The sequence below is a fragment of the Triplophysa rosa genome, unplaced genomic scaffold (assembly GCF_024868665.1).
Source record: "Triplophysa rosa unplaced genomic scaffold, Trosa_1v2 scaffold121_ERROPOS1305309+, whole genome shotgun sequence".
NCBI classification, from domain to species: domain Eukaryota; kingdom Metazoa; phylum Chordata; class Actinopteri; order Cypriniformes; family Nemacheilidae; genus Triplophysa; species Triplophysa rosa.
In genome coordinates, this window is record NW_026634115.1 from 27,868 (window position 1) to 41,833 (window position 13,966).

The 13,966-nt window shown below is 36.6% G+C and overlaps 1 protein-coding gene across 1 annotated transcript in view; it reads right to left on the minus strand.

The window, feature by feature from the left end:
• Positions 1-13,064, minus strand: part of psmc6 (proteasome 26S subunit, ATPase 6) — a gene marked incomplete at its 3' end in the record, with an annotated part of 37,020 nt that extends 23,956 nt beyond the window's left edge. The window contains exons 1-4 of the mRNA XM_057326675.1: positions 12,931-13,064; positions 12,429-12,508; positions 12,286-12,325; positions 12,155-12,207 (exon numbers count right to left, since the gene is read on the minus strand). Coding sequence (XP_057182658.1) covers positions 12,155-12,207; positions 12,286-12,325; positions 12,429-12,508; positions 12,931-13,015 — 258 coding nt within the window. The remainder of the gene's footprint in view (positions 1-12,154; positions 12,208-12,285; positions 12,326-12,428; positions 12,509-12,930) is intronic.
• Positions 13,065-13,966: the final 902 nt, after the last annotated feature.

Here is a 13,966-nt window from a genome sequence, read left to right on the forward strand (position 1 = left end):
ACGACAAACTGTTAATTTCCAACTAAAAACGGTTTAAACTTTATTAAAACCATTAACACTAATGTATTGCGTTGGTTACACTTTGTTCCTTTTTTATTTTTAAACAAAAAGAAAAATTGGTATCGAAAAAGGTATCGTTTAGGAATCGGTATCGAAGTCAAGGTATCGGTATCGAAAATTTTGGAACGGTACCCAGCCCTTACCAATCAGCCCTACAATGAACAATTTCAGCATTTATTAATGCTTGTCAATGGTAGTTCATGTCAATACAGTTATTCATGCAAGTTCATGGTGCATTAACTAATGTTAACAGTGACAACATTTGATTTTAATAATGTATAAGTAAATGCTGAAATTATCACAAAATAATATAAAAAAATAATTTTGTTCATGTTAGCTAATGCATTAACTAACAAATAGCGTCTTATTGTAAAGTGTTACCAGCTTTACTAACAGATATACTGATCTCAAAGAAAAAATAAAATTATGATGCTGGCATATTTCTCATTTTTTACCCCCTCTAATATGGCTCCAAATTTCAGCTGAAAATTGTCATTTTTACCTCCCTCTACAAATTAATTGATTACTTAACTATTCATCGGTGGCATTTAATATTTTGGCTTTCATTACAGTGTTTCCCCTACCATTACCTTAGGGGGGCGCCCCGCCCCTCCAACGGCACCTCCTGCCACCCTTGAAGGTCAAGTTAATTTAATTTTTTATGTAGGGTTAGATTAAAATTAAATTGCAGCTGGGTCATATAACTGTGTAGTAAATTACCTATACAATCATTTGGTTTAGACAGGAGTGAGGTGAAACCAGAACAAAGCACACGTTGTTGTTAGCTAGCGAATTTAATTTAATGTGGTGAAAATAAGGACTTATTTAAAAAAGGGGATAGGAAAAAGTTCACATTTTATTGCCTGACAATACTGATATGATTTGTTAAAACAATTACATATGACAAATTAAAATCAAAGGCGGCCAGTGGAAAAATTGCAACTTTTTTCAAAGAGGGCAAGGAGAATAGTTGACTGGGTCAGATAACTTCACAACCAATATATAATTTGAAACTAAATTAAATAGCCAAATAAAATAGCAAATAAAATGTTTCTTTGTATTTATTTCCAAGCAAACAGTACGTTGACGACATTGCCACTACGTCTTCATTTGGTCACCCTGACATTACTTTGTGACCACATTCTAAGGACGTCTTGGAAATGTTCCATTTCTTAGAATTTTTGCTGAAGTTCCAGAAATGTCATAGCCACATCCTTAAATAACGTTGTTAATTAATCCCATGGAGAACGTTGTAGCGACGTGGTATACTGGGGCCGGTTGCACCAGCTGTGCGTAAGTTACAATTTAGCGAAGTTTTGACTTAAAGAGCAGGTTTCACGATTTTTGTAAGTGTCCTAATGTTGTATTAGAGTCCCCAACAACATGTTCAAATGCATCAAAGGTAAAAAAACGGTGCTATTTTTTTAAAATAAGCATTTAGTATCTATCCATTTCTCAAAGATCCCTAAACGATTCCTCCGAAGCTGTTCAAATGTTCCACTTCTCTAAGCTCCTCCCTACCGTGAGTCCAGTGTGCTCCGATTGGCCAACTGGCCCAATCAGTTGTGATTGGTCTTTCTTCATACACTGCGTGTCAGAAACGAAACGCCCATTACCACAGTTCTTATCTCAGGAAGGTTTTTGTAAACAAAGACGCTGTGTGTAAAAATGGCATCAGTATTACCATATCACAAGTTTTTATCTTCGTAAACTTATCTTCATAAACCATTCAGACTATTGTTTTCTGTTGATCTTTTTTCGTCATAGCTGTGGGAGAACAACAACGGCTCTATCCAAAAGTTGATCATTACTTGGATTATACAGAGTGGAGTAACTGAGCAAGTTAGCGAGAGCTTCCAAAGATAATGCACACACCTTTACATAATAAAATGATATAGTGCTGCAGTCTGTTTTTAAAATAATGACAAGCAAACCGTTTTGTTTGAAGGGGATCATGACCATAAACTTTGCACACTTGACAAAACCATAATGTGAGACACGTTAGCCAAATGCTACCGTGACTAAACGATAAAGGGATACAGTTTGTACAATACTACGACATGTAGAACAACAATAGTCTACAATAACCGCCACATTATTAGGTAAGAGTTGGATTATTAAAACTGTAACACTCTTAACTTATACGTTGTTTACATGGAAACCTACAGCTGTACTAAATATACAACACGGATTAGCACAATTACTTTAACGTATATTGTAAGCACTCAATTTAACATGTACACATAACGTATTTATCATACTTACAGCTTGTGGTTCTGAAACGCATGTTAGTCCAAATAAAGTTTGTATTGACTTATCTTTAAGGGTCTAGCGGCTGGCAAATCCCGCGTTGAACTCGCCAAAATTTGAGAAGCAGTCGTCGGTAAAATGACGAGCACATTACACAAGGCTGGAATTGTACTGCAGTGGTATCGTGGAAAAAAAATGTAACCAATGATCCTTCACATCGTCATCCTTTGGCAGCGAAAACAAAGTACATTTGCGTTCACAGCACAAAACACAGCGTCCCCTCGACATGTTGTATATGCAACACTACCTGAAGTGCTAGTGGGCAGGTCAGAGTGTTCCTGTTTCGCGGGAAGGCGGGGATTGTGCTGACTACACTGTGACGTATCGATGTTACACTCAAAACATTCGAAAGCTTAACGATTTGTTTGGGCGGTTCAGAGTCGACTCCTTACTTTGGAAGCAAATATCTTAATTTATCATGGACTTTTTGGAATAACAACTTTGCAGATCGTCAAAATTGAAGGAAAGCTACATTACACACTGAAATGCCGGTAATTTTATGAGATTCATGAAACCTGCTCTTTAAACGGGCACTAACTTACGCACTACTAAATATTTTTGAGTTGCTCCATTCAACTTAGTTGAAGCGTAATGTTAAGTATAAACTAACTATTTACGGAAGCATCCCATCAGGAGTAACTGTAGGAATAAAATAGGAATAAAAAATTCTGCCTTAAGACCAAATGGTGCAACCGAATAACATACAGATTTAGTTACAAACTAGCAAGTAGTTACTAAGCCGCTAATGTGGACTTTACGTTCACATTTAAGAAAGAACTTACTGTATGTATGGCTGGTGTAACCCTACCCTGGTCTCCAGATAACCTGGACACTGGTCATTTGATTAATGAATCTGGGCTGCGTTTCCTGATAACCTTGTCTCTTAGCACAATACGAAGACTCTAAAGGTACACCTTAACTCCAGTTATACCTTTTCTAGGCGTGTTTCCCAAACTATACCTTAGGAGGTTACTTTCTTACATCCCACGTAACCAGGTGCTGTCCATGACGGTGGTGCTTAATTAATGGAAATCGATCGTTCGACAATCAATTATTCACTCTATACAGGGACTGCTTCAATGCGTTATGTGAGGAAGCGGCGTTCTTAATAAAATAAGCACTTTAGAAATAGTTGAAGTTGCATTTATTAGGACTCATAGGATAAAAATAAACCAAATTGCAAACTAAATCCAACCATGGATTTTATTTAAATCTGAAATGTGTGTGCGAACCCGCAATCTCATGCACAAATGTATCAACCCGCTACACTAACTGGCAGTAGTGTTGTCGAAAATATCGATATGTATAGATACTGAAAAGTCTGAAACTGTTCCAATACGCATGTCCCATGTATTGATAGCAGCTGCTATCTCTCTCTTTTTTCCAACATTGAGTTGACACCAAACATTTCCAACATTGAGTTGACAGTAAATTTATCTGAGTACTGTACTTAAGTACACTTTTTGAGTACCTGTACTTTACTTGAGTATTATTTTTTCTGAGTACTTGTACTTTAACTTCAATACAGTTGAAAGACAAATATCATACTTTTTACTCCACTACATTTATAAAAAGGTCCAAAAGTAGAAAATGGTTTCTATGCAGCGGGTTTTCCTGTGTGCGCAATTTATCTGGCTTGCGATCTGAACATGAATAATTTGCCATTAAAAACAAAACGGAACTATTTTGGCGATTTGGAAAAGGTTAAACGAAGTGCTTTTGACGCTAAATAAGGACGGATATTAGAGATATAGCGCCAAAAGATAATCATGTTAAATGTCATGGGTGCGCGTGCTGCGTACAGCTCCGTTGTGTAGACGCGCTGCTCATTTTAAACAACAGAAATGGTGTATGTCAAATGGCCCTATATGCAGACTGCTATTTTAGCTGGAAATAATATGATGCTGAAGCTGATGAAGCTGAACACAATGATGTTAACGCCATGAGGTAATGCTATCTGTTTGCTCTGTCGCACACTGATAAAATCATGTTTGTACTGTGGATAACTGCAGTGAATACTGAAACATTAGATTTTACTTCCCTCAAACGATGTTGTATTCCACATGGCTTGGCGACATCTTAAATCCTGGCCAGTTCACGTGTCTGCTTTTCAACCGCGAAAGCTGAAACAGAAGCGAGCGAGCGTGCGTTCGTATGTACAGTATGTGTCTGTGTGTGTGCTGCGCACATTGCGCTGAAGCAACAGAGAGGGGGGCGCATTTTTAGCCATGAACAATGGCACAACAATGAAACAGCGGTGCAGAATTCAATGTTACAAATAGTTATGTTGTTGTAAGAAAAACAATTCGACTCGTTTTAAGACTGTGGCGGAACAAAATAGTGTATGGCGGGCCGCCATAGTCTCCTCAATGAATGGGAAACACTCAATGATGTTTTTACTGAAGTAACTACAGTTGAAGTATTCCTGTTGAAATAAAAACAATAGAACCCTGCCCAAAATACAACATAAAATGTAATGGATTTAATGGTTATAATGGGAATTGTACCATGGATACTTGTTGTCTACTTGTATGTGATGGATTCTATTGGTGAGATGGTAAATCCTATTGGAATTAAACCCAAAACACACACAATTAATAAATAATGTAAATATATAACTCATTGTCTAGTCTTGTTCAATTTAACTTTAAAAGTAAAAAAATAGAGCCTTATTGTTATGGCAGTTTTTTCCCTGTGGTATCGAAAATGGTATTGAATAGGGCTGTCACGATTATGAAATTTGACTGACGATTAATTGTCTGATAAATCATTGCGATTATGACGATTAATTGTCTGTTTTATGGCTTTCGCGATTATGACGATTAATTGTCTGTTTTTGAGCTTTGACATTTAATTCTCATACATTTTTTATTGAGCGATTGAAACCACCATATTGTTCTGAATATAAAGACTATGTTCTTTTTCTTGGAAATACATCGGAAAAAATTGTGTCGTCATATATTTAAGGTTTAGGCTTTTACATGTCAATAATACAACTGCCAAATACTTGTAAATGAAGTAAATTGATCAGGAGGAATTGAAGCCACCATTAAAATACTATCAGTCATAGAAAAGCTTCTAGTCTGTTTTTTTCTAACTTGCAAGACTACAATACAATTTTACTTGTATGTTATTCAAATTTTGGTAGACTGTTTTTCACACTGAGATTTGCTTAAATAATACTGAAATAAATTGTACTGCAGGTGATTTGTATGGTATATGCTTAAGTTTTTTTTTTAAGTGATTGTGTTGTGGTGGTACATTTTACAAGTATTACCATGCTTTAGTTACAATATATACACTAAAATATGCAATATGCAGATGCACTACAGCTCCCCCTGGTGTCTTCTATAGAGATGTGCAATAATTGCGATGATCTGAAACCATCGCGATGAGGTCAAACAATCGCGATGAGACGATTATTTAATAATCGTGACAGCCCTAGTATTGAATATCAATTTTTTTTAGGTATTGCATCAAAGTTAGAAATTCCAGTATCGTGACAACACTAACTGGCAGTATAGTCATTTAAATCAAAGGTTCTCAAACTTTGGGTCAGAGGGTCACGCAAAGCTTGCTGTTGCGGTGCATTAAAAAAGTTTATTGCAATAACTAACAATTACTGGTATAGTTCACACGTTTATTGTGCTTGGACACTGGATGCGCAAGCAGCGCATTTACAGCACGAAGCATGTAGCTTATGGCCACGTTTATTAAAACATTAAATATAATCAACATTTTTAATCACACTTACAATATCAAAGTGAATAATATAAACAAGTATGCCATAATTGTGCAGCCCTACAATAAGGTATTGATATAGAAATTAAACTTTTTTCAAATTCATTCATGACAAGAAAATGTAAAAGTAAATGTGTGTTGTTTACCTATTTTCTATTTAAAATGTGTGCCATGAGATACTCTACCTTTGATTATACCCGTGTTTGGGAACCCCTTATTTATATTATCATATGTTGCTATAGTGTCATTATTCACTCAACAGAAGCGCAGAACGCAGAACATTAAATCAACAGCTATAGCAGGAAAAAAGAACTGAATTTAGGGGCTGCTGCGTTGAGTTTGTCTTGACAAAGTTAGACCAACACTACCTAAATCTGCTGAATTTGCTGCCACGGCAGGTTAACTTTACTATAATTATAATTGCAGCAAAAATTGTAGCCAGGTTTTCACGGATTAAATGCACTAAAATGCTCTGCAGATAGCGCCGTCTTTGACTTAGCCAAAACAATTGCTGTATCGCTGCAGTTTGACTAAACTTTATACCACAATCTTTCTCTTTAAATATACTCCAAATTCTTTGGGTTGCCAGCTGATGCATTTTATTTAGATAATATCATTAAAAAGCTAACAACCATCAGTGTAAAGACAATTATATTCTTTGCATGAAAACACTGGTGTTTTTAACTTCAGAATTTTATTTGTATAGACTGCGATGTAAAGAAGCTTTTCTTCCACAGTGGCCACTAATAGGGTGAACTCTTAACAGTGATAAGGGATAGCTAAGAGTGCTCCAGACCAACCTTCCAAACGTATGACTTACGGAAGGTATACTTAACTAGGAACGTTTCGGGAAACACATATTAACGATAAGGTACAGCTTAAGGTATAACTTTAAACTAGGGTTGTTCCGATACCGATACTAGTATCGGAAATTCCGCCAATACCACATACAATTCTGGTATCGGAATCGGCGAGTACTTGAATCCATGTACCGATCCGATACCAATTTCTTAAACAGGACGTAGGTATGCCCGCTAGCTTTGCTTAATGCTGCAAATGGCAAGGCTTCTTCACTGCTCATATTGCAAACACAGAAAGTTGTGCTATGAAGAAGAAATGAAAATGTGCTAGGGACATGCACGAATATTCGATCCGCAATAATTATTAGAAAATTAAAAATGCTATTTGAATATTTTTATTTTTCATAAAAAAACTGCATCACCACAGGTTTAGAATTGTCTTGTCTTATTTAACGCTTCTTCACTTCATCTATAATTACTTTATAATGTACAGAAAATATAAAAAATAGTTTGCATGTGTCCAAATCTTTCTACAGTCAGATCGCAAGCTAGTTTAAATATTTTAAGTTCACACAGGGCGGCCTGACGGATCGCGTGTTATGCTCAGCTCACATCACCAAACGTGTTTTAAAAACTGGTGAGCCACAGAATTCGTTAACATTACATTACTTATATATAAGTTGGTATAAAAATACCAACGTAATATTAAATGATTCGATGATTCATTTATTTATTACCATGACTTGTTCAAGCGGTTGTTTGTTCGTTAGAAATATGTTGGGCTAACTAATGCTGATTTCAATAACTTTAAACATTAAAATGTACATTTCACTGCAACTAATGTTAATAAATTTGGCCTTAGCATAAGACTGGTACCTTTCTCCATACAGTACCTAAAACCTGCATTTTCCTCCAAAAGAACTTCAGGGTCGTCGCCTTCAAGTTATAGCGTGTAAATAAATCCGCACGGGTGTTTGTTTTAAAACGCGTTGAAATTCTTTAGGTAGGCTTAGTTGAATTTACTTGTTTAGCTTTGCATTGCATTTACATCAATAAGACAGACACTGACCATGAAACGACAAAGAAAACAATATTTGTTTTGATGTGATCAGCAGAATTATTCATTCTTCCTCAAATGCAGGTCACGTAATAAACAACAAGCAGTAAAATGGCTCCGTCTTTGTTTTTAGGATCAATTAACAGTCGGTATGGAGGTATCAAGAAGCCTGTTTACTTTATTTATTATCAACATTATAAACAATAAAGCCAGATATTCTTGTCAGATATGGGTTTTGTTACCGGGAGTTAGAGAAGAGCCACGCAATGCATTATTCACATTTTCCGCTGTCGGTTTGTAAACCGTCGGCTTGTTGAACAGACTTTCAACAGAGTAAAATAGACCTACTGTATTATGCTTGTTTTTCTTATCAAGAACATGTTAAACAAAATAAAGAAGATAACCATATATCACAGACTTTCAATATGTGTTTTGTTTTGTACGTTTGGTTTTTGTATGATTTCGCTTTGCGCAGGTTTAAATGCAGTTTTTATGTATTTTTTTTTCAACGTTGCTAATCTTTTCAACATTAAAAACCCTATATACAGGATCTAATATTAGTTCATTATGAATATTTAATGATAGTTATAAGCTTGATGTGAAATTGTGACTAAAAAACGAAACAAATTACGTATTTTTTCACTTAATTTAAATAAACGAATATTCGTTTTTATGAGCTCAGATATTCTAATATGAAATTATTGAAAAATGCCCATCCCCAGTGCTAGTGCTGTTTGGCAGTATTTCAGAGTGGACCAACCAGCCAGTAAAACTGCGACTTAAGAAAAATAAATAATATTAATGTCAAATGTGTCAAATAATAAAAATACTCTCTAATTTACTGTATGTTTTTGTTCATGTTTTATTAAGGGATAAGTCTAAAGCACACCATAAAATAATTATATCAATTCACACAGGGCTAGTATATACAGCTGTATACAGATACACACCCTGGTATCGGATCAGTACTCGGTATCGGCTGATACCAGGTATCGGAATCGGTATCGGGAAGGAAAAAAGGGTATCGGAACATCCCTACTTTAAACACATATTAACGATAAGGTACAGCTTAAGGTATAACTTAAGAACGACGTAGTGCTAACAAGGTTTCGGGAAAACGCTACGGAATATGGAAAATTTATGATCAGAGTAAAAAAATGTCAAGACGAATGCTATAAATTGTCTTTTCACCGCTATTAAACAGGAGTTTAATTACATGCAACAATTAAAATGTGTTTCTATTTATTTAGTGCGCGCGTCTCCAGCACACACGTTCTCTGTTCTGCAAAAAGCCATGTGCTCACATAATTTCAACATTAAGGGTCATTTCGTTTCATCTCACTGCATGATATGCGACAATAGAGTTCAGTTTCTTGCACAGATCAATTGATTCGCTTTACAAGACACTAATTTAACATCACAGGGAGCAGAGATTACTTTGTGTTGAATGTATTAGCATTTTTGACATTTATTGATTTGACTTCATTCATTCAACTAAATATCTTTTTGAAAAACCAATGCCACCCACTGAGTAAATTAACAGCAATCTCATTTGGGTAAGCTAAGGCATTAAGGAATATAAAAAAAATGTAGAAAGACAATATCCCTTTAAATTAAATATCATGAAAAGGCAAAAATTCTGGATACATTTATGTGCATGTTTTAATATATGACCGATAAGTAACAGCTACGAAAAAAACAGCATGAAAGTAACACAATGCAGCAAATAACAAAAATACAAAATAACAGAAGAAATAAGGATATGGTAAAAAAAAACTGGCCCGCATCCTATTTATGCTTTTGGAATCTGGCCCTCAAAGAAAAGTAGTTGAAGACCCCTGCTTTATACCATACAGATGTGAGAGTAAATGCATATTTTAGTGATTTTCGATTGATTTGGCACGTTTAAATGAAAGGACCTTGATGTTTTTAGTGTGACTAAAGAAGCTTTTGATGGTTATATCTAAAAAAAGGACATCCCGCAAAACTTGTGGTAAGACAAGAATATAATGTTAAAGGGGTGCTGCAACAGTGTGTCATGCATTCTGACTTCTTTACAATGTTAAACGTGCCGTCTTCTCATGCTTAACATGGTCAACTTGTCAAAAAACGAGTTGGGTGTATTACGTAGTATTTCTATGCTCGATACACTCCCCCAGCGATCGTACAGGTTTCGGAAAGTTTTTTTCGAATATATAAAACTGTTTCGTTACATTTTTTCTTAGTCCCTTATTGGACAATTCTCCCGGAAAAGCACGCAGCAGGAAGGAGCAGGAGAAGGAGCATGCGCAGACGTCACTTTCACTTGTGTGCAGGAGAGAGAGAGAGCATACATTCGCGAAGTTCAGGTGTTTGTTTGTTCACTGCATTTGGGTGATGAATGTTCTATAAACGGTGGGTATAATGCTTGATTTGGAGATCGTTTGAAACTGATATATGGAGCCGTCCCAGCGCTAAAAGATGCCGGACATGAACCGCATGCAGTGAGTGAAACTGATGTCACATGCTTTAGTTCAGCCTACCCCTCCCCCCGCATGGCGCCGTATGCTTTCGGAAAAAAACATACAGCTGTATCTATCTATTATAAATGTGATCAAACTAAATACTCTTCGAAGATACGACGTATGCAATACTACTCTATAGGTACTCAAGATTAATATGAGATTAGCAGAAACCGCATGTGTTAGTGCCGCTTTAAGATTAAAGATCATGTTTATTCATCTCTGTCAAAAAATATCTGCTTGCAATCCTCTATATCGTGTTGAAGTCTTTGGTTATTTATCAGGGCTGGGTTTTGAGACCAAATTGGCGATTTGATTCGATTCTTATTTATATGGTTTCGATTCGATTCAATTTTGATTTCGATTCAATATTGATTAGTTATCAGTACTTAGATTAAAATGCTAGTTTTGCAGGCATGGAATCCACATTTAAGTATATATGCTGGTAACTGAAACTCTCCTTGCGTGTCACCATTGCGTATCTTGGCTCCAAAACGTTGATAAGATTGCGAACTATCAACTATCGCGTATGGGCATAAATCCTTGCAAATCAGCATTACTATAGCGTCAGTTATTTTCTAAGCGCGAGGTGAATCTGACTGTAATTTGCAGGCAAAAGCAACGTCTAGCTGTTGCTGTCCAGAATCGCATGAACCAGATATCGCATCAGGCTGACATCTCGACAGGTAGTATCTTAGGTTTGTTGTGTTGTTGCAAAATCGTAGCTCTTGCGGGCACAACTTTAAAACGACAGTTGTTTTGTCGACCTCACCTTTGCAGTCATTGCCTTTAAACATAAAGTGCTTCCACACATCAGACTTTAATTTAGTCGGCGCTGGGGTCCATTGGCTACCGTGAGCTTCCGCCATGATCCGTCCCCTCTCCCACTTTTTATTTGAATTTGTTTTGTTTTAAATGTATCGGCACGAGTGATTGCGACATCTTGAGGAAGATAGGCGAAATACAGATATTCTTGAACTAAAGCACACGCATTAAGAATCGGGATTTCCCGAATCGATATTGTTTCATTAAATTGAAGATCGATTAAAATCGAAGAATCAATATTTTTTACCCAGCCCTATTATTTATGTCATTTAATTGAATATCTAAATAAAATGCCTGATGCTGATGTACAGTGCTGTGTTAAGTTTTAGCCTAATAATTGTTATACTTTGAATTATACATATTTAACTAGAAAATTATTCAAATATTGCTTAAAATTTCATCTTTAATGCACAGATTAAATCACAAATTCATTTAATGTTAGTTTCCATGTATATAATTTATAAAATTACATCAACGATTTTAACTGTTAGGTCGTTGGGACGTACTCGTCACGTCCAGAAACGTTATTTGGTACATTGCTGCAACCAATATGGTCCATTACATTTACGTCTTCAGGAGGTAATCACCACGTCCCAGCAATGTCCATTGTTACATTGTCATGACGAATATGGGAATCACAAAGTTACATCGTTAGAACATTACTTGGTATGTCGTGGCAACGAATATGGTCCGGTTCAGATACGTAACGGTGTTAGCTGGGTTTGGATTTATTGTCAGTATTGGGCTCACAGTTCAGAGCACGCTACGTTTACCAGTGGATGACCGTTAGTCACCACAAAGACCATTTTTGACCCAGTAAAAACTCTGACCATAGAAAAATATAATTAATTGTTAAGTACCTGTCTACGACATCCAACAACATAGCGTGGGCCATTGGTAGCTTTCACAATAACTGTAAAAATAACAAAACATTAAGATCAGAGCTGTGGCAAATTCACTTTCAGCTGCACACCAGAGGAACATAACTTACATTTCTCCTCCGTTAGTTGTTTCAGCACCTCTCCCACAATCTACAAAGACAATAAAAGACCATGGCACAAAAACGCAGATGTGTCACGTTTATTGTTGCTAAATAAAACATCTAACGTTAGGCACATCCTCAATAATCCTTACCTGCCCCACACTTTGCAAAGCCTTCAGATCGTTTTCAGACTTCTCGTACTGTTTTGTGAGCTCCTTCAACTGTTCTCGTACTGGAACAAACAATTCACGGCATCGTAAACGAGACGACATTTTGAGATACTTAAATATAATAAAAGTTGCAAAGACCATCAAAATTCATATATGCCAAATAGTCATTGTAAGAAGGCTAAATTTTTTAACTGAATAAAAAATACTGTTCTTTTCCCACTCAGATCCTAATAAAATCTGATGGAATCCTTAAAAGCATGCTATGTAACTTAACTTAATGTAATGTAATGTAATATAATATAAAAGAACAGAACATGCGTATTATGTGTTCATTTTAGCGGTTATCATTAGCAGCTAGTGAATCTCAGTACTGCATGACTAAGCGATTTACAGAGAAGTCAGCAGAAACAAACAGGTAGATAAGATACCAAGCTGATCAAAAACAGACTGAGCTAATCAAAGCCCAGCTACACAACATACTTACGTTCTTTAAGACGTCCATCGATCTCTTTGTGTTCCAATAATTTCTTCCTGTAGTCTTGTAAACCTTTCTCCCTGTTTTCCGCCATGTTTACTGCCGCGCTGCCTCTTCTTCAGATGTTTTATGGCGGTTGGCAAACCAAATTAAACGGTGCATTCCCGCCACCTATTGGATTGAACAGTGAAGCGCATTCACAATGGTAAAAACATCCTAAAAAGATATCCTGAATGGTCTACTCCGCGTTTTACAGAATGCTGCTCAGTGGTAATCTACATGCAGATAATGGCAGATTACTTCTATTTTTAGGGCGGTCACTTGATTAAAACTTTTTTAATTGATTACAAAGCTTGTTGTGGCGTTAACAGGCTTTAATGTGGCTTTTGTGACAGATCATAAATTAGCTCGCCTCGTAATATATGTTATAAACGTATACTCAACTCCTAGTAAAAAGCATATGTCCTGTTTCACATGCACCATTTGCAGTACACTATGCGGCCGGTGCGACAGCCGCACTGGATGTGCTTTAACAGACTTGTTTGAGGTGACCCGTAAGGCTTGTTCGACTTCATGCGGCGCCGCAAGAATCTGCAGCCGCTGTACAACAGCAATGCATTCTGGTTAGACAATTTGTCCGATTTTGGACCTCTCCCAAATGGTGCACTCCGGTCTTGTGGACCTCCTCTGAGTCCACACTTGGTGACGTCAGGAAGTGCAGACCGGGCACTAGGCACGAGTCCACAAGGGTACATGGGAGTGCATTTTGGGACAGACTTGAGGTCATCACACCGGAAAGAGCAAGCGGTGCTTTTCTAATCTCTCGCTGTACTTTGTCATTCGCTGATCAGTCTGCGCAGCGCCGCGTGAAGTCGACCACTTGTTGTCCCATTGTTGTTGTTGTGCCGATTTTTATTGTTCTGTAGTTCATATGTTGATATACCACGCGAGCATACATAGATACTTATGTTTGTAATGCATTCATTTGTCATGACGTAAATGCAACTTATGTATATGTATTTATGTGTATACACTATTCTTCTGT